The following is a 22,314-nucleotide window of genomic DNA, read 5'->3' as shown; positions in this document are numbered from 1 at the left end:
CAGCGGGTACCCTTGATGTTTGCTACAGTAGCGATCAACTCCCTTGAATGGAATTGCCCTAGTTTGACTCCAAGGTATTTCTTTAAAAGTGGGCAAGTAACCTTATGTAAGTAAGTCATGTTAAATAGGCCAAACTGACCTCATCAAAGCCTTTTCTGGATCAATTAATGCTGTAATTCGTGGTAATTCACTGGCCTTTCAGCTATCTAGCTTTAGTAAAGCTTTCTGAATAATATTGTAAGTGGTACAGTCCCTTTTAAAAACATATTGATTATTGCTTAATACTGATGGGATAAAGATCTAGATTCTTCTTACTTGTATTGCCTTGAAGATTTTATAACCTCTTTTAAGGGAAATAGACTTATATGATGCTGAATGCATGACTCTTTCCCTGGTTTGATTTTTGGGGTCATGCAGGCATGTTTCCAAAATGTAGGTATGCCAGTCTCCTTTAGTAATACTAGAAAAGTGCTGCGGAAAAGACTTCAGCTTACACGAGGACATGATTATAAACCTGTGGCTGGAACCCATCTGGGCAAGCAGATTTGTTGGATTTGAGCTTCAGAACTTTCATATTAATTTCAGTTTGCATAATTGATTTGTAGCTTTACAGGTTATTGTTATTGTTCGTCTATGAGTGCAGCCATTCTTGCCTATTTTTAAAACTCACTAGTTTCTGGGGAAACCTAACTCCCCAGTTTCCTTATTTTATTTGTTGTTTTACATTTATAAATCAGGTAAGTAGACTGATGTAAAGACCCTTTTTAACCATGTCCCAGGTCAGAGGCAGCATTAGAATTTTAACATTTCAAAGTATAGTTGTGTGACAGATGAAAATCCTAAGTTGCAGCCAGCATATCTTGAATAATGCATCTTAACTGTCCAGAATTTTCCAGAATATCGAGATTTGTCTTGTATTTTTTGTCTGTTCCTCATAAAATGTGTTTTTTTTTCTGGCAAATTACTGTGGATTGAAATCAGTAAGTTCATATCCTTCACAAAATGCAAAACCTGTAATTCTAGCAAATGTTCAAGTTTTATAACAGCAACATTTAAAATGTGTCCCTAAATTTCTGGCTTTTGTCCTCCCATTATTTTTGGCTTTGTCCAGGATTCTTATGCAGAGAGATCAAGGAGTGTGTGAATGCTTGTTTAATGTCTATCTGGAAGTGAAGAACAGTTATGATTTTTTATTAGAGCCTTTGTTGCTTGAGTCTTCTGGCTAGGCCACTGTGCACTCTTGGAGATGTCAAGTAAAACTTCAAGTCTAAGCCTCTTTTTCTAGTACTGCATTAGCATCACAGTCCCAAACCAGCTGTAAGTAGCCATGTAGATTTATCAACACTGATGAAGAGACAAGGTTTGTAGTTTTCCTGAAGACAGAATTGACTTAGTTTTCCTACTTTGCAGATGTTACATTTGCAGATCTCAAGAACTCAATAAACAGGAGGCCCAGGGCTGCAGATGGCTCTTAAGGAACATTTGTACGCATTCTAGAATAATCAGCAGGAATATTCTTGATGTTGCAAATCCATGAAGTGATTTGTTAATTCCTTTAAATTTTCTTTAAACTGGGGATATTGGAGGCACATTTTGAAGAGTCTTCAAGCCTGGAAGTGTAAGTAGGGGAATGAAACTTCGAGCTAAGATGTTATGTTCAGATAGGGTATTGGTATAGACAATAAAACAGTGAAAAGAGGATGCAATTTATTACTTTTAACTAACGTTGTGTGCACTGAATTAGTGAGTGTTTTTCATTTCTCCTATAACTTGATTGGGTACCAGCGTCAATTGAATCTTCTATAATAAGGGAATTAAGTAGCCTGTAGAAGGCTGAGATCTTAGTGTGATGCTGTAGTGTCAGCTTTACTCACGGCAAAGTAGAGGCCTCTTGCCAGATTGTGCTTCTTTCTGCCAAGTAAGTGTGAGGGTGTGTGTTAAAACTTTCTGACCCTCTGCACATATTAGGGTACCCATAAATTTAGGCTTCAGTAACACATCTATTGGCACAGTAACCTCTCAGTGCTGCTGTTGCCTCTTGTTAACACTGTATGGTCTACTGGGAAGAAACTGGCCGCACCTTGCTAATGCAGGATAGCCAAGTCAAATACGTCTGAACAATTCAGTGCAAACAGTCCACTATATGGACTTAGCAACTAGAACAGTAAAATCCTTATTCATCATTGCAGCCAAGAAAGGCCTGAGGGTTAAGGAAGGGTGAAAATCCTATGTTATTAATTCCTTTCCTGAGAATCTGTTACATCTGACCTGCTTAGTAAACAAAAAGTAGCTGCTCTCTCTAGTCTGTTATGGGAACTAACTTAATCTGTTTCAGGCCTGTAGCACCTTTTTTGGAAGCTTCCACTTATATACCTCACTTCCCAGTATACCTACTGTAATATATATTACAGTCTAGGTCTTCTCCTAATGCTAATTGAATGTATATACTTTTTCTGCTATTAACCATGTGTAACTATTTTTTCCTGTATATATAGGTCTTATGTCTTCTGCTGTATACTGTATTTTAACATATTGCATAAAACTTTACTTACTGTGGAGCTTTTCTCCCCCGGCCTCTGCTGAAAGTGGACCTGTGTCCAGTCGGACCACCCCGGTTAACAAATGTAAAATAAAATAAAGTAAAATAAGTTAGCAGCCATAGCTCCTTATGGTAGCCAGACTTTTCTTGGGTCTGAAGCTTTAACTAAGAGATTTACCAGCTTAAAATAGCGGGATTAGAAAGGGCAATGATTTAGTAATAAAATGACACTAAGATTGTTAATCTAGGATATTCTGGAGTAGAAAAGCCTTGATTATTTTATGCTTTTTAAGTTGTTTTTTCAAAAAATGCTCAGGAATGCAAATATATGTGTAGGCTGTAAGAGGTGCAACATTTCACACCACACACGTGTTAATGAGTTGATAGGAAGCTCTTGGGCATCTTACAGAGATTGATAGTGCAAGTTGGCCAAGAAGATTTACACTAATATTTTACAAGGCAGGTTTGTGTGTGAACTTTTGGACAGTTTGGATGTTTACACAGAGACAGGCTAAAAAGGTGGGGGTTATTTGTGTGGTGTGTTCGATCACAATTATGTTGTTGTGATTTGAGAAAGTGTTTTACATAACTTCATGTAATGCAGTTTTTATTGGTTCATTTATTGTATCAAGTGATGTATTAGCATATTTAAGCAGTGTACTTGTCATGAGTTCTGAAGAAGACTGAATAAGGACAGAAACACTTGACTTGAAGTCAAATACAGTCATTTACTTAGACTTACTGTCTTTGTGTTTTCCATGAAACAGAAGTTTCTTAACCTGTAAGTGAAGTCTAGTTATAAAATGAGCTTTCTTCCCACTTTTATTTTTACCTGCTTTTGAAGTAACCACTTTAAAATCTGTTTTAACTGAATCAATAAAAGTCAAAATTTATAAATGACATTCCTCAACTGTAAACTGCCTTGCTTTTACTCCTACTCTCCATTCCTACCAGCCTAATAAACTGCTTCAATCTAATGAACAACACCTCAGTGTATATAAACCCCACAAATCCTCTGGCTAAAGTCTACTTATTGTCACTAAGAAACCGAATTCTGTTCCTCTGCAAATTAGATCTGCCTCTAAGCTCTCCAACTTCAAACTACTGCTAAAAGACTACCTAAGTAAAACCTGGCTGTGCTCCTCCACTACCCCAGGCTGAACTAGTCCCGCCGTACTTCTATCCCAGCATACTTCTTACTAATTACTTCTGTCTGAACATAGTCAATCTATTTCTTGGATAAAGGGCAAATATAATTTTGCCTAAGCTATATTGTCTAGTCATCTGTTACGAGTGTACTCAGTGTGTTTAATGTCATGTCTATGAACTGCAACTTGTGAATACTTAAACTATTCACAGTCTTCTTTTTCAGCTTGTAATATCTGTCCAGATATTTGTACTGCGTATGTATAAGTCCTGACTGTATGAACCAAAGTTGCACTTTTTACTTAGTTAATAAGTTGTTCTGTATCAGGTTGTCTAATAGTTTTATTTAACTGTAATCATCTTATGTCAATTTGGAACTTTTCTCCCTGGACCTCTGCTGAAAAAGGAACATTATCCCAGTCAGAGTTTCCCAGTAAATAAAAGTCAAATAAAATAAATTGTTTTAGAATTTACCACATTCTGCTTTTGAATAATGATATTTTAGACATTTTGAATCTATTTGAATATTTTTTGAATAATTTAACAAAGTGATTCTTAATTTATTTTGATATTTACACTTCTGAACAATGCTAATTTTAAACATGTTTAATAATATCACATTTACCAGGTTTTACAGTCATTGGTGGAGAGAACACAGGAAAGTTAGATCTTGGGATTTTTATTGCATCTATCATCCCAGGGGGCCCGGCAGATAGAGATGGTCGCATTAAACCAGGTAAGAACATTTGTTTTTAATTATTGTTAAAATGCATCATCATGCAAAGCCAATTAATGCTGCTGAGCAAGAGGTCTGTGGTCAGTCCAACTGATTAAGAGCTGATATTGGTAGTGTGATAGTCTGAAAGCTGGAGTGTCCTGAAGTCTTACAAATACTCTCAATTAGACAATTCGGGCGGGGTATCCTACAGTTCTACAAATGCTGACAATCTGAAAATTGTGGGTGTGGAGATCTCAGGATATGTTTGAGCTCCCTGCATCACTTGCAGTACTGAAATTCCAAACATACTCAGTGACACTGATTTACCATTTATCTGAGAAAGTTCAGTAAATCCCAAATTCAGGCTATATAATGATTGGAAAAACAGAAGATTTTCACATAATTTAGAATCTTATGCTAGATCACTCATTCACTACAACCTGGATTTCTTCTCATATCTACTATTTGTACTACGGTTGGCTTGCTTTCATTTTACATCTCTCTCTCTCTCTGTGTATACATATAGATCTATCTATATGTATACATGTGTGTGTGTGTGTGTGTATATATATATATATATATATATATATATATATATATATATGTGTGTGTGTGTGTGTGTGTGTGTGTGGTGAAACATACAGTAAAATCATGGCAGGGTCAATGTTAAACATAGATGAACTAGATGACTGACACATGTAGGGGCACTTTTTCCATGTGTCGATGTATTTATTTTTTATAGCAATGAAACTGGTTCTTCAGTTGAGAAAATATATAAATCCATAAAGAGTTCTGTTTAAACAAAATGTGGCCACACAGCAGAGACCTCACAGTGTTCAAATATAGGTGGAAAGCTGCATTTCAATCAGTATGCAGGTATTATACTTGACATATGATGAATCTCTAATGCTTGGTTTTACTGGCTTGATTGAGAGTAGTGGGAAGTAATTTACTAGAAAGTGAAAAATTTTAGGAGGAACAAGTAAAAAAAATGAGAAACAATAAGCGATATTCTGCAGAATTCTGGAGTTTTGAGGTAAGATGAAGGTTGATATTGAAGACCGAAGGGGTGCTTGAAGGTAAGATAGTATTAAAGTATTATTATTTTTACAATGATACTGGCATTGATCAACCAGATATTTCTGGTAGTATTTCTGTCTTTGTGATTTGGGTGGTATGACTTAGAATATTTTAAATCTGGCAACTTGTTTGTGTGGAGGTGAAATAATATTACTTAGTCTTCAGACATTGTGGCTATAATTGTTGGGTGGGGGTTGGCTTGGTGAAAGTGACTGACCCTGTTGTCATTTGCTCATTTTAAACAGTCACTGTCTGACTTTGCATGACTAATGTGTATTTGACAGAAGTAAGATATACTACTTAATTGTACACCTGATATTCATAGGTTCATTAGTGTATACTAGGCTAATGACACCTAACACCTAGCTGTTCAACCCAAATTTGACCCACACATTTTATTTACATAGGAGTTGATTTACTGACTGCTTCTGTCCATCAGAGCCAGACCAGGGCAAATTTCTGATTTACCCATTTATTTGTCTAAGTTGAGCTTAAATAGGGTTAGAGAGGAACTCTGCTTCACATGGCTGGGAGGCATGCTTCACAGAATGGGAACTCTGAGAAACATCTCTCTCTCTCTCTCTCTCTCTAGCATATTCTACTAATGTCACAAACAAAATGTAACTCTTTTTATGTAGTAGTTCTAGTGTTCTGATGCTGTTTGTTTTCTGGATGTGCAAAAGGCTAATCAAAATAGGATCCATGGATGCCATGTACGCTAGGCATAGATCACCTCTCAGAAGTCTGTAGGATACTGAGTAAAGGGACTGGGCTTAGAGGCAGTCAGCATAGAACATTGTGTTTGCTTCCTGTATTCATTTTTTAAGGAACCTTTGTGGACGTTCCAGTTCCTACATGTCTGGTCAGGTGCACACTGATATACTCCTTATTATACTCATTGATGGGTCTGATAAGGGTTGAGTACAGTGGCACAATGACCCTAATGGACCCTAGATGCTATGCCCTTACTTATAAGTTGAGCAATGTAGAAGGATTTTCTTACTACCTTGGACACGTGTTGGTCAAAGGCTAGGTTACTGTCTACATGAGTTCCCAGATCCCTGACTAGTGAATCAACTTTTAGGGACATAGACAGAGTAGGTGTAGTTGCTGGGGCAGTTTTTGGAGGACAATGACTAAATGCCTGCTGATTTTTGCTTATTAATTTGCCTTTTCAGGACTAATGTGATTTATGTGAAGCAATGTGCAGTATTTTAATGTTTCGAACAAATGTGATATACTGTCACTGTATGTTGCTGTGGGGGCAGTGTAATCATTATTTCTTCATCATTCCTTAAAACTTCAAAACAGGTTATTAGAGGGTCGCTATAGCAAACAGAAGTACATTGTACTGTCTAGAAATAAGTTGGAAACATTATTGAAATCATTTTTTTTCATTTTCCTCATGATCAAACATCTAATGCATATACAGGTAGATCTCTTTTGAGGGAGAATAAAGACAAATGCTGTTTATGTATGTCTGACCTCAAATATTTTATGTTTTTTTTAGTTTTGTCCCAGTCTAACATCAGAAAAGTTAAACAGAATGTGGCTACCTTTTGGGGATGGGGTGAAGCGGCATGCTGTGTATACATATGGCAGCAGCTGTTTGAAATGATTATTGTAGTAATTTTTTCTCTCCCCAATTTAACACTAGAGGTGGATATACAGACATTATCTTCCTATTTGGTCTGGGAAGTACGGGGGCAAGTACTATTCCCATATATGATATATATGTTTCTTCACAAGCATTTTGTCTTTTCAGTTTATTGTGAGTTGGTGTTTGTTGAGCACTGAGTATTAAAACTTGGATGCAACTTATTTCTTCCTTGAAATAAAAAGCAAGATTGAATGTCTTTTCTGCATGTGCGACATTTGATCGGGTAATCATTAGATTAAAAGTTTGGAAAAAAGCTGTAAAATGTACCTCAAAGCATCTATAACCCATGGGCCCCCAGACCCTCACCATAATTTAGTTATTACAGTGGGTACAATTCCTGTATTTCATCAGCTTCCTATTGAAATATCAGGACTTGCAATGCCAAGTCCTGAAACACTAAAAATCCAAGAGAAGTGAATATTGAGTATTGTTCTTCTTTCAATTTGCTTTTTGTAGTTAGAGAAGCCCCCCCTCACTCTTGATGTGGGTGGGCAAGCCATCCACACCTACTGAAATTGTATATAACAACTGTGAGACTGTTATACCTCAGAGGAAATGTAATATTCTTAAAATGTCGGTCTTGGTCGTAGTGTACTTAAGATTGAATTTTCAGTCATTCAGTCTCCAAATTTTGGGACTCAGCATTGCAAATCCTAACATTTCAAATGGTTACTGATTTCATTTCATGATAATGGAATTTTGCATTTTGAGAACTGTAAATCAGTGTCCTTCACCATAAGCTTAATCAGATGAGCCTGCTTAAAATTGTAAATAAGATGTCTTTCTTGAACATACAAAATATGGGAAACATAAGTATGTATGTTTACAAAAACTCCAGGAAAAGTGAGGGCAGTTGTGTTCTTTCTATTAGCCTTCCTGGCTCTGTTATGAAATTGTGATAAAACTGAAGCACAAAAAATATTGTGCCTCTTCCTACTTCATTTTGCTGTTTGTGCTTAGGTGTTCAACTGTATTTATTTATTTATTATTTATTTATTTCCAGTTTGTCCAGTGGGCCCAGAGAGTCCATTTTCAGTTGAGGCACAGGGAGAAAAGCTCCATGAAACAGATTACAATAAAGATAGCAGTCCAATAAAAGTAAAAGTACAAGTACAAATACATATCAAATAATACAAACCGTGAGCAATATTGCCCATAGTGGAAAAATATTGTGCAGATACATTTTAACAAATTCACACAGTTAAAGTCAAAAGCTATTTACAATATTTACAGGTGTGAGAGACCATATGGGAATTAGCTATAGAAGGTTATAGCCAGCTATAAGATGCTTAGGAACTCAGGAGGATACCCTCCCAGGGTCTGTTGTTAAAGAGTTCTAGGTAGGGCGAATGCAGTTACATTTCCATTTGGAGGAGAGGTAGGAGTAAAGCTGAGTTTTGAAGTTGTCTGTGTTTGACATTGTCCTTAGTGTGGAAGGGAGAGAGTTCCATTTCTTACCTAAGGAGAAGCAGAGGGGAAGTTGTCCAGCAGGACGTTTAGGTTTGTGGACAGTAATTTAAGGTTTTGGTGTTCAGATCTGAGAGTTCTATTTGGGGTGTATGGGGGAACGATGTTAGTTATAGTGGGGCATTTGGTTGGATTAAATATTAGTCTATGTGCTGTAGTGAGCTGGAGGAAGTCCAGGTAATTTGTGAATTCTAACTATTTGAGGGATCGGAGGGTAACACAGTGATCAGTGGAATGTTTGGCTTTGGTGGCAAATTTAGAAATTTTGTTATAACAGCTTTCAAGTTTGGAAGTGATGGAAGAGGATAGGTTAGTTAGTAGCAGGGCGCCATACAGAAGGGAGAGAAGGAGGTAAGAGGAGACCAGAGTATGCCTGGTAGAAGTGGAGAGGAACTGGTTGTTCCTGTATAGCATACCTAGTTTTTGGTGGGTTTTCTTTATATTTTGCTGAATATGGATGTTGAACTTGAGGTGTTTGTCTATAGTTACACCAAGTAGTTTGGCAAAGGAAACAACTTCAATTGGGGAGTTGCTTTGGCTAAGGACTTGGAAGGAATTTTTATCAAAAGAGAAAGACTTTGAGGGTGCGAATAATAGTATGTTAGATTTGTTAGCATTGAGAGAAAGGTGGTTTTGGCGCATCCAGATCTCAGTAGTTGAGAAGGCAGCCTGAGTTTTAGATAGGAGTTCAGGGAGGTTAGAGGCAGAGCAGACAAGTGTAGAGTCATCTACATATTGGATGACTTTGGCATTAGGAATAGCAGAGTGAAAGTTATTGATAAAGATATTAAACAGCATTGGTCTGAGGATGGACCCCATGGTAGGGGTGGGTAAGAAAGGTGAGGTGCCTTTTTTCCATTTCACAGCCTGAGCTCTATCTGGCAGATAGCTTGAGAACCAGGAAAGAGTGTGTTTGGAGAGATTTAGGTTTGAGAGGTGACTTAGAAGGTGCTTATGGGAAACAGTATTGAATGCTTTAGAAAGATCTAGGAGCACTGTGGATACTAAGTTCCCAGAATCTCGGGCTTGATTGACAGTTTCTAAGAATGAGAGTAGAGCTGTTATGGTGCTATGTCCTGGTCTGAAACCATGTTGGATAGGGGTGAGACGTTGTTTTTTTAGTCAAAAAAGGTATAAATTGGAGGTGGATGCATTTTTCTAGGATTTTGGAGATTGAAGAGAGAAAAGCTATAGGATGGAAGCTTGAAATGTTAGTGTTTTTGCCTCCATTGCGGAGAGGAGGAATAAAGGTGAAATGCCAGAGTTTAGGGACATAGGAGTCCATTATGGATCTATTAATTAGGATGCTAATTGGGAGAGCTATACCATCAGCAGCAGAATTGAGATAGGAAGAGGGGATATTGTCAGGTGCATTGGAGCAGGGTGTAAGTTTGGACTGTATTTAATTTTATTTGTGTTTCTCACTGAATATTAACTCAACTGAAGTTGTGGCTGTCTCTCTACAGAGTACTTGTTAGAATTTCTGTGTAGCCATTGATAGCAGTGGGGGTAGTTTCACCTCATCACTGATATTCTAACCTGCCTTATATAAGTGGTACATTTTGGGTTATCTCTGCTTAATATTCTGAGCTTTGGCAAGCTAATATCTACCTGAAATCAACTGGATGTATAAGTGAATTTAAGTACACTTTTATCTGTTATTTTTCATATAGTACTGTATTTAATTTATTTATTCGTGTTTCTCACTGAATATTAACTCAACTGAAGTTGTGGTTGTCTCTCTACAGAGTACTTGTTAGAATTTCTGTTTAGCCATTGATAGCAGTGGGGGGTAGTTTCACTTCATCACTGATATTATGTCCTGCCTTATATAAGTGGTACATGTTGGGTTATCTCTGCTGAATATTTTGAGCTTTGGCTGGCTAAGATCTACCTGGATGTATAAGTGAATTTAAGTATACTTTTATCTGCTCTTTTTCATATAGTACTGTATTTAATTTATTTATTTGTGTTTCTCACTGAATACTAACTCCACTGAAGTCGGAGCTGTCTGTCTACAGAGTACTTTTAAGAATTTCTGTGTAGCCATTGATAGCAGTGGAGGGTAGTTTCACCTAATCACTGATATTCTGTCCTGCCTTATATAAGTGGTATATTTTGGCTGATCTCTGCTTAATATTCTGAGCTTTGGCCGGCTAAGATCTACCTGAAATCAACTGGACATATAAGTGAATTTAAGTACACTTTTATCTGCTCTTTTTCATATAGTACTGTATTTAATTTATTTATTTGTGTTTCTCACTGAATATTAACTCAACTGAAGTTGTAGCTGTCTCTCTACAGAGTACTTGTAGGAATTTCTGTGTAGCCATTGATAGCAGTGGGGGTAGTTTCACTTCATCAATGATATTATGTCCTGCCTTATATAAGACAACTACCAGAATTAGATCTAAAACAGTTCCATGGCTATCAAGGGAAACAAGGCAAAAAATAAAAGAAAGGAATAGAGCCTGGACAGCCTGGAGGTCCAACAAAAACCCAGCAACAAAGCAAACATACCAACAGTTAAGAAATCTTACTAAGAAACTAGTTATGCAAGGTAAAAGAAATTACTTTATCACCCATCAAACCCAACACTCAAACAATCCAAAAAAATTCTGGGCAGGCTTAAATAGGTTACTACACCCTGGAAAAACCACTACTCCACCTCCAACAACAGGCCTAAAAAAAGAAAATATAGCTGAATCATTTAACTCATTCTTTACTGAGACTGTACTTGCCCTTGCCCAAAACCAAACCTATTCAAATACTAAAAGTGCCCCTCCCAAACCTAACAACTGCCCCACATTTAAGCTACAACCCACTTCAACCTCTTATATAAGAAAACTACTATCCCAACTAAAACCAACTACACTAGGAGCTGATTCCCTTCCCAATGAATTCCTAAAACTAGCAGCTAACGAAAGAGCAAAACCAGTCTCAATCCTAATAAACAGATCCATCTCAGAAGATTCAGTACCATTGATCTGGAAAACTGCCTATATCATACCCCTACACAAAGGAGGTAATTCTTATGACATATCAAACTACAGACCAATAGCAATATTATCCCCACTTGCTAAAATACTAGAAAAATGTATTCACCATCAATTAATGACACATCTTATTGATCAAGAGCTCATATCTCATACACAGCATGGTTTTCGGCCAGGACACAGCACAACCACAGCCCTGCTAGCATTCATAAATACCATTAACCACAACAGGAATAATGGTAAGCTTTCTTCAGCCCTCTTCCTAGACCTATCAAAGGCATTTGATATGGTTAACCATGAAAAACTAATCTCCCATCTAATAAACCTAGGATTAGATAACTTATCAGTCTCCTGGTTTAAAAACTACCTCTACAATAGACAACAGGCAGTACTATGGAATAATAACTTGTCTCCACTCCTACCGGTAACACTCGGAGTACCTCGGGGATCTATACTAGGCCCCTTGCTGTTCTCAATCTTTACAAATAATCTTCACTCAGTCGCAAAAAGTTCAAGCCTTATTCAATATGCAGATGATTCAACTATAATATGTAACGCCCCCACTTTACAAGACCTCTACAAAAAGACACAGGATAACTTTCACTCAGTGGAAACATGGCTCACTGATAATGGCCTGATACTCAACCCCCCAAAAAACAAGCTACTATTATTTCATCCCTCAACCACTACTGCCCCCACCTGCACCTTTACTATCCACTCTAAAAACGGTACCCCCATATCACCTGAAACCCAAACAAAACTACTAGGTATTACTATTGACAACAAGCTCAGATTTGATGCACATATCAATCTGGCCATTAAAAATACTAACAGAAAGCTAGGTAGCCTCTACAAACATAAAGCATTCCTGACCCATAATGCTAGAACTACTATAGCACGCACACACCTTCTCACAACACTACTGTACGCCTCACCCATCCTGATTAACTTATCTGAAACAGAAATCAACAAAATGACAACCTGCTACAATCAGATAGCCAAATTTGCTAACAACAGCTCCTACAGAACACATCACTGCCTAAACCTAAAGCAATTGGGCTGGATGGAACTACCTAGCTTACTTATTTATAATCAGCTGGTTACTGCTCACAAGATACTCCATCAACAAAATATATCACCCTCACTAACTAACATTGTCCAACAATACTCCTGTCCTAGGCAACTCCGCTCAACTGACAAATTACTTTTAACTGTTACTAGATCCAGCAACCATGCCAGAGACTCCCTTTACTCTTCTTATGTGGCCAAAATCTGGAACTCCCTGCCTACATCCTTATCCCTGATTATCTCACTACCTACATTTAAAAAAGCTATCTACAACTACCTCAACAACAAATGGTTATGTCAACAACAAATGGTTATGTCCCTGTTCAATTCCAGACTAATGCAGATCCACACCATTACTATCGTAACCATTGTCCTAAACTAGAGTCCTATCTGTTACTTGCATATAAATGTACACCACATCAAAGGTTTGATAACATACACATAACAGTGTTTGTCTGAAAAACATAAAACTGTTTAATGACTATTGTTAAATGTATCTGTCTGTAGACTATACCTATGAGTATCTGTTGCTTATACCTATAAGTGTCAATAACTAGATACCCTTATGGATCTAGATGAGATATGTACCCAAGTGTGCCTTAATGTACTGTAAAAATTGTCTCTTTGGAGCTTTGCTTGGTGTCCTTATGTACTGTAAAAATTGTCTCTTTGGAGCTTTTCTCCCCGGGCCTCCACTGAAAATGGACATGTATCCAGCTGGACTATCCCGGTTAACAAATGTAAAATAAATAAATAAATAAGTGGAACATTTTGGGTTATCTCTGCTTAATATTCTGAGTTTTGGCTGGCTAAGATCGACCTGAAATCAACTGGATGTATAAGTGATTTTAAGTACACTTTTATCTGCTCTTTTTCATATAGTGCTGTATTTAATGTATTTATTTGTGTTTCTCACTGAATATTAACTCAACAGAAGTTGTGGCTGTCTCTCTACAGAGTACTTGTTAGAATTTCTGTGTAGCCATTGATAGCAGTGGCGGGTAGTTTCACTTCATCACTGATATTCTGTCCTGCCTTATAGAAGTGATACATTTTGGGTTATCTCTGCTTAATATTCTGAGCTTTGGCCGGCTAAGATCTACCTGAAATCAACTGGACGTATAGGTGAATTTAAGTACACTTTTATCTACTCTTTTTATTTTATTTATTTTACATTTGTTGACCGGGCTAGTCTAACTGTAGACATGTCCATTTTCAGTAGAGGCCGGGGGAGAAAAGCTCCAAAATATCATACAGAGTAGATACAAAGTTAAAAAAGAAGTTATTACAGATATTAAAGAACAATAGTTATCGCAAAAAGACAAAAGATAATAAAAACATTTTTTTTCCACAGTAATTTTGTGAGAAGATACAATATACATATATACATAGATGTATGCAATAATAATGATTATTGATACAAAAGGAAGTTACAAAAGGGTGTGGGTGAGATATAGTGAATAGTGGAAGATTTAGTCGGGGTTAGTACAGGAGCATAGCCAATGATTATTGAGATATAGTTTTAGGTTCCTTTTAAAAAGTGAGAGAGAAGTCTGAGATGTGATTTCTGAGGGTAGTTTATTCCATAGCTTTCCAACAGTTAGAGAACAAGGAGTCAAATGCTGAGTTGTTGGGTTTAGTAGTATTGATCAGCAGTTTGTTTGAGAAACGTAGGTTTTTGAGATTGTTATAAGGTGCAATGAGGCTAGAGAGTATTGGGGTATTGTTAGGATGATACAGGGTCTTGTGGGCTATTGCGAGCGGGTGAAAATGAAGCTGGTTATGAAATTCAAGCCAGTTTAATTGCTTTAGATTTGAACAGTGATGGGTTCTGAAAGGAGAGCCTGTAGCAAATCTAACAATACTATTATAGGATGTTGCTAGTTTATTGAGGTTGCTTTTAGAGAGATTGGTATATATTGGGGAGGCGTAAAGTAGAGTGGATATCAAGTGAGTTCTGGTTATGGTGGTCCTAGCTCCTGGTGTAAGATAAGGTTTAATTCTGTAGAGGGATCCCAATTTTTTGTTAACTAATTTTATTGTAGTGTTTATGTGAGTATCAAAGTTTAGATTGTTGTCTATTGTTATTCCTAACAGCTTAGTGGTAGGGTCAGGGGAGATGAGAATACTATTGTAAGAAGTGAGATTAAAATGTAAAGGGATGGACTTTCGGGTTGGTGTGAAGAGTAAGAGTTTAGTTTTTTGGGGGTTGAGAAGGAGGCAGCGGTGTGAGAGCCATTTTTCTACATTGTTAAATGCTTTTTGCGTAAGAGTCTGAAGTTCAGTTAGGGAAGTGGCTGTGCAGATTATGGTAGAGTCATCTGCATATTGAATGCAGGTGGAGTATGGAATAGCTGTTTGCAGGTCATTAATGTAGATGGAAAATAGGAGTGGGCCTAATATGGAGCCCTGTGGTACACCGAGGGAGATGGACAGGTGATTAGATAGTTTATTTTGCCAGAGTACAGCCTGCTGTCGGTTTTCAAGGTAAGATGTAAACCAGTTCATTGATATATGATCAAGAGAAAGAAAATTTACTGTATGAAGGAGTAGTTGGTGATTAACCATGTCAGAAGCTTTGGATAAGTCAATGAAGACTGCGGATGAAAGAGAATTTTTGTTGCGGTTGTAGTTGATGCAGTTAGTGAATGATAGCAGGGCAGTAGTGGTACTGTGGAAAGGTCTGAAGCCATGTTGACAGTTAGCAAGTAGGTTGTACTGGAGAAGGTGGTTAAGTAGTTGTTTATGGATGCATTTTTCCATAATTTTTGCAATAGGGGATAGTAAAGCTATGGGTCGAAAGTTAGAAAAGTCACTGGAGTTCCCCCCTTTATGTAGAAGGGACAATTCCTTTGCTAATGGATCTATTTATAAGAATGGAAATGGGATAGGCAATGGCTTTAGCTCCTTTTTGCAAGAATTCTGCTGGGAGTTTGTCAGCGGAGGGGGTGGTAGGTTTTAACTTTTGGAGAAGAGAGGAAATGTAGGAAGTAGGCACTGGTTGTAGGTGAAATAGAGGTAGTGGATTTGTAGAGGAAGTGGGAAGGTTAGATGTATCAGGAGAGAGGTGGCTAGCTAGAGTTTGGATGGTATCTGTGAAGAAAGAGTTAAAGGCATTTGCAGTTTGTGTGGGGTTCTCAGGGTTTGAGCCTTGTGGGATGGGTGTGATCGATTTGCTTGGGTAAAGAAGATTGTTAATACTACTCCAAAATTTACTAGGTTCTTTGAGAGAGGTTTGTTGAAATTGGAGATAATAATTCTTTTTGTCTAGCAGGATGGCTTTTTTTGTACTGTTTCTATGCTCTCTAAAGGTTTGGCGGTCTGTCAGATTTTTTGTTGTTCGCCATTTTGCCCAGGATTTATTTCGAAGTAGGCTTTTTTATTTAGTATTGTTAGTGAGCCAAGGGGCTGGTTTAGCTTTGATTCTAATAGAGCGTGTTGGTGCGTGGCGGTCAAGGGTAGCTAAGAATGTGGAATTAAAGTATTCCACTGCTTCATTTATAGGGAGAGTTTTTAATGGTGTCCAATTACATTGTTTCAGTTCTGTTTGGAAAAGTTCTGGGTTAAATTGCTTTTTTGAGCAATTTGTTCTGATAGTATTAGGGAATTTTATGTTGGTTTTATGTCTGATAATATATGTAAGTGAATGATCACTTAGGTCATCTGGAAGGGTTCCTGTTACATATGATTGCTGAGGAGTATTAGTTAAGTATCCAGTCCAAGGTACTATCTTTGTTATTGAGTCTATTGGTTCTGGTAGGGCAGTTTATAAGTTGTGAGAAGCCATATAGGTTGACATGGGTGGTGGGGTTGATATTCATACAGGAATTCCAATCTATATTAAAGTCCCCAAGGACTATGGTTTCTTGTGGGAGATTGATAGAAAGCCAGTTAAGGATATGTTCGAGTGTTTTAGTGTTATTTCCTGGGGGAAGATAAACGCAGATGATGTTTATAGCTTTACATGTGTTGACCTGGAGTTTGGAGAAAATAATCTCTGCAGTAGTGTCCAAAGGAATATTAAGATTTAAAGTGCTGACTTGTAACCCTGCTTTGTAGAGGATTGCTACCCCTCCACCCTTTTTGGAAGAACTGTCAAGCCTAATGATATTGTAACCAGGTGGGGTAGTTTCATTGTCTTTAATGGTTGGTTTTAGCCATGTTTCTGATAGACATAGGATATCAAATAGGTGAGCCTGTAGGAGGGCGTGAACTTGAGCAATTTTGTTGCAAATACTGCGTATATTGAGATGTGCTAAAGAAAGCGAGTTGGCAGGTTTGGTAGGGGATAGGGTCATAGTTGTGTCTTGGTTGTTGTTTGCAGTGGTAAGAGGATAGTTGGGGCCTGGGTTGGGATGAATGTCCCCATCTAATAGTGAGTGGGGGAGTATTAAAGGTCTTGGCTGTTGTGGCTTACAATAGAGGTTAGAGAATTTTCTAGTTTTTAGGTTAGTGAACTTAATGTGTGCTATTCTATGATATTTGGCTAGTAGGTAGGTGGGGTTGTGAATGAGGTTTAGGAAGTTTTGGGAGAAAGGCAATGTTGGGGAAGAGGTGTGTTTGGATGGGAAGGGAAGGTTATAGTCGAGGGAATATTCATAGGAGGTAAAGAGATAGGTGATGGATAGAGGAGGTAGGAGAAAGACCCAGATTAGTAAATATAATTTATGGGGAATGATTAAGATGGACATGTTAAAGGATGATAAGGTATGTAAAGCACTTAAGAGATATAGTGGTAGGTTGGGTGTTAGAGCAAGGAGGGATGAGGGATAGGTATCAGTGGGTGTGTTACGATAAAAGGGGGTTGGGAGTGTTAATGATGTGTCTTATATGATAGGAGAAAGTATAGAGGGGAGTGTCCTTTAGGGGAATAAATGTAGGAGTACAGGGAGTGGGTGGAATTTGGGGACAGGGTAGGGGAGCGGAGTGCTTAATATTCCCTTTTTCATATAGTACTGTATTTAATTTACTTATTTGTGTTTCTCACTGAATATTAACTCAACTGAAGTTGTGGCTGTTTCTCTATAGAGTACTTGTTAGAATTTCTTTGTAGCCATTGATAGCAGTGGGGGGGTAGTTTCACTTCATCACGGATATTCTGTCCTGCCTTATATAAGTGGTAAATTTTGGGTTATTTCTACGTAATATTCTGAGCTTTGGCCGGCTAAGATCTACCTGAAATCAACTGGACGTGTAAGTGAATTTAAGTACACTTTTATCTGCTCTTTTTCATATACTACTGTATTTAATTTATTTATTTGTGTTTCTCACTGAATATTAACTCAGCTGAAGTTGTGGCTGTCTCTCTACAGAGTACTTGTTAGAATTTCTGTGTAGCCATTGATAGCAGTGGGGGTAGTTTCACCTCATCACTGATATTCTGTCCTGCCTTATATAAGTGGTACCTTTTGGGTTATCTCTGCTTAATATTCTGAGCTTTGGTGGGTTAAGATCTACCTGAAATCAGCTGGATGTATAAGTGAATTTAAGCACACTTTTATCTTCCCTTTTTCATATAGTACTGTATTTCATTTATTTATTTGTGTTTCTCACTGAATATTAACTCAACTGAAGTTGTGGCTGTCTCTCTACAGAGTACTTGTTAGAATTTCTGTGTAGCCATTGATAGCAGTGGGGGGTAGTTTCTCCTAATCACTGATATTCTGTCCTGCCTTATATAAGTGGTACATTTTGGCTGATCTCTGCTTGATTTTCTGAGCTTTGGCAGGCTAAGATCTACCTGAAATCAACTGGATGTATAAGTGAATTTAAGTACACTTTTATCTGCTCTTTTTCATATACTACTGTATTTAATTTATTTATTTGTGTTTCTTACTGAATATTAACTCAACTGAAGTTGTGGCTGTCTCTCTACAGAGTACTTGTTAGAACTTCTATGTAGTCATTGATAGCAGTGGGGGGTAGTTTCACTTCATCACTGATATTCTGTCCTGCCTTATATAAGTGGTACATTTTGGGTTATCTCTGCTTAATATTCTCAGCTTTGGCTGACTGAGGTCTACCTAAAATCAATTGGACATATAAGTGAATTTAAGTGCACTTTTATCTGCTCTTATTTATATAGTACTCTATTTAATTTATTTATTTGTGTTTCTCACTGAATATTAACTCAACTGAAGTTGTGTTTGTCTCTGTACAGAGTACTTGTTAGAATTTCTGTTTAGCCATTGATAGCAGTGGGGGTAGTTTCGCTTCTTCACTGATATTCTGTCCTGCCTTATATAAGTGGTACATTTTGGGTTGTCTTTGCTTAATATTCTAACCTTTGCCCAGCTAAGCTCTGCCTGAAATCAACTGGGCGTATAAGTGAATTTAAGTGCACTTTTATCTGCTCTTTTTCATATAGTACTGTATTTAATTTATTTATTTTTTTTTATCATTGAATATTAACTCAACTGAAGTTGTGGCTGTCTCTCTACAGAGTACTTGTTAGAAATTCTGTGTAGCCATTGATAGCAGTGGGGGTTAGTTTCACTTCATCAGTGATATTCTATCCTGCCTTATTTAAAGGGTACATTTTGGGTTTTCACTGCTTAATATTCAGAGCTTTGGCCGGCTAAGATCTACCCAAAATCAGCTGGAAGTATAAGTGAATTTAAGTGCATTTTTATCTGTTCTTTTTCATATAGTACTGTATTTATGTATTTGTGTTTCTCACTGAATATTAACTCAACTGAAGATGTGTTTGTCTCTCTACAGAGTACTTGTTAGAATTTCTGTGTAGCCATTGATAGCAGTGGGGGTAGTTTCACTTCATCACTGATATTCTGTCCTGCCTTATATAAGTGGTACATTTTGGGTTATCTGTGCTTAACATTCTGAGCTTTGGCAGGCTAAGATCTACCTGAAATCAACTGGAGCTATACGTGAATTTAAGTACACTTTTATCTGCTCTTTGCATGCAGTACTGTATTTAATTTATTTATTTGTGTTTTTCACTGAATATTAACTCAACTGAAGTTGTGGTTGTCTCTTTACAGAGTACTTGTTAGAATTTCTTTGTAGCCATTGATAGCAGTGGGAGGTAGTTTCACTTCCCTGATATTCTGTCCTGCCTTATATAAGTGTATATTTTACGTTATTTCTGTTTAATATCGGAGCTTTGTCCGGCTAAGATCTACCTGAATTCAACTGGAAGTACAAGTGAATTTAACTACACTTTTATCTGCTCTTTCTCATATAGTACTGCATTTAATTTATTTATTTGTGTTTCTCACTGAATATTAACTCAACTGAAGTTGTGGTTGTCTCTGTACAGAGTACTTGTTAGAATTTCTGTGTAGCCATCGATAGTAGTGGGGGGTTAGTTTCACCTCTTCACTGATATTCTGTCCTGCCTTATATAAGTGGTACATTTTGGGTTGTCTCTGCTTAATATTCTAACCTTTGCCCAGCTAAGCTCTGCCTGAAATCAACTGGGCGTATAAGTGAATTTAAGTGCACTTTTATCTGCTCTTTTTCATATAGTACTGTATTTAATTTATTTATTTTTGTTTGTCATTGAATATTAACTCAAATGAAGTTTTGGCTGTGTCTCTGCGGAGTACTTGTTAGAATTTCAGTGTAGCCATTGGTAGCAGTGGGGGGTAGTTTCACTTTATCACTGATATTCTGCCCCGCCTCATATAAGTGGTACATTTTGGGTTATCTCTGCTTAATATTCAGAGCTTTGGCCGGCTAAGAACTACCTGAAATCAGGTGGAAGTATAAGTGAATTTAAGTGCATTTTTATCTGTTCTTTTTCATATAGTACTGTATTAATTTATTTATTTGTGTTTCTCACTGAATATTAACTCAACTGAAGTTGTGTTTGTCTCTCTACAGAGTACTTAGAATTTCTGTGTAGCCATTGATAGCAGTGGGGGGGGTAGATGTTCTTCATCTCACATTGCTGCAGTCCTTACACTTGGGTAGTCCGCTGTCCTCGGTCGGCCCGAATATCAAAGTATAAGGCTGACGTCGGTCAAGGCGCATTTGACTGACATCAGGACATCAGGGTACAAATGCGCATGACCGACGTCATATCCTCAGTCTTTTTTGCCGCATGGTCCGATGCAGAAGCAGCATTGCAAGTGCCGGTTGGCGTTCTGAAATTTTTCGATTTCGGAGTTTCAGACCGAGTCAAAGTTGGCTAAGTACCCGTTGGGGAATATTTTAGTTTTTCTTGCCTCAGTGGTTTACGGATGTCAGAAAAAGTGAATAATTGTATTTCTTGTGGGAAACAGATACCGCATAGAGACTATCATACTTTGTGTATTCCTTGTTTTGGGCCTGAGCACGTTGTTGGGTGTCGCTCTTGTGCTAGATTTAATAAGCGCACTATAAAGAGAAGGTTAGATTGTGCCAGGTTAGTCTTCGGAAGCGGTGCAATTATAAAATGCCGTCGGATGCTCCGGCGCTTCTTCAAGAAGCGCAAGGACAAAGCAGTTAAGCCTAGGCTAGAAGAACCGTCCGCACCGGACGCGGTTCTTTAGAGGTGTCGGTGGAGCGGTGATTCCACGGAGGTTTCTTTGGGATCCCAGGGAGAGACTTTGTTATTGCAGGATGTGGCCTCTCAGGAGGCAGGTCAGGCTGAAGGGGCTTCTCAGGTTACTATACTCCTCCCTTCCTAGGGTGGTTAGGCCCTCTCCTTCTGTTTCCAAGGCTTCTCCCAGAGGCAGGCCAGGTTTAGCTTCAGTTGGTGTCACCCCTAGTTCTTCAGGAACTGTGCCCAAGAAGCATATGCTTAAAATGGCAGAAGATTTGATTACTTTGATTAGGGTTCTTTGCCCTCCTGATAAGAGACCTAGGGTGGAGCCTGAGCTAGGGAGTTTTGAGCAGGCTTGGATGTTTCAGAGTCTTCGGCTGAAGACTTGCAGGAGTATTCTCCTTATTCTGATTCTGATGTGGATGATTCTACTCCTTCTGCTTCTCCTCCTGAAGATTTTTCTTTTCAGAAACTCTTCATTCCATGAGGGAGCATTTTAAGTGGGAAGGTCAGGACTTCTCTGATTCCAGGAAAAGGCTTAGGAATTTTGTTTTACCCCAGCATAGGCCTTTGGCTATACCTCCTGTTTTGGATGTGGTGGAAGATGTTTTACAGAGGCTTCTCTTAATCCTGATTCTTTGCCTCCTGCTCCTGTTAAACCGGATAGGTATTACAGGGTGCCTGAAGCTCATAAGTATCTTTTAAGAGTCCTAGGGCAGACCCAGAAACTGTTAGTCAGGGGCGAAGGTGTTAAGGCTTCTGTTGTCAAGAATCCGGTTCCTACAGATAAAGAGGCCAGGGCTTTGGATAGATGGGGAAAGAAAGTTTATACTTCTTCCACTCTGGCTATGAGGGCTTTGAATTGCCAGTTCCACATGTTGAAATACCAAAACTATCTCCTTTCACAATTGAAGTCTAAGGTTGATGCTCTGGTGGAAGGTATTGATTGTAAAGAGTTACAAGATTTTGTACATGTTTCTGAACAGGTGGGTAAGCATTCTTTGCAATGTGGTTTTGATGCTGTACAGGCCTCGTCTAGGGTGGCTGCCACTGGGTCAGTTCTTCGCAGGCACGCCTGGCTGAGGGATCAGAATTTATCTGACCATGTTAAAACAAGGATTTTAGATGCTCCTTTACAATCTGATGTGTTGT

The 22,314-nt window shown here is 38.0% G+C and overlaps 1 protein-coding gene across 1 annotated transcript in view; it reads left to right on the top strand.

The window, feature by feature from the left end:
• The window catches only part of LOC122789363 (tyrosine-protein phosphatase non-receptor type 13-like), a 2,815,362-nt gene that overhangs the window by 970,799 nt on the left and 1,822,249 nt on the right, over positions 1 to 22,314 (top strand). The window contains exon 18 of the mRNA XM_044056752.1: positions 4,314 to 4,421. Coding sequence (XP_043912687.1) covers positions 4,314 to 4,421 — 108 coding nt within the window. The remainder of the gene's footprint in view (positions 1 to 4,313; positions 4,422 to 22,314) is intronic.

Source organism: Protopterus annectens, chromosome 14.part0 (assembly GCF_019279795.1).
Source record: "Protopterus annectens isolate FY-2018-M chromosome 14.part0, PAN1.0, whole genome shotgun sequence".
Lineage (NCBI taxonomy): Eukaryota > Metazoa > Chordata > Ceratodontiformes > Protopteridae > Protopterus > Protopterus annectens.
This window is presented reverse-complemented; position numbering and strand designations above follow the sequence as displayed.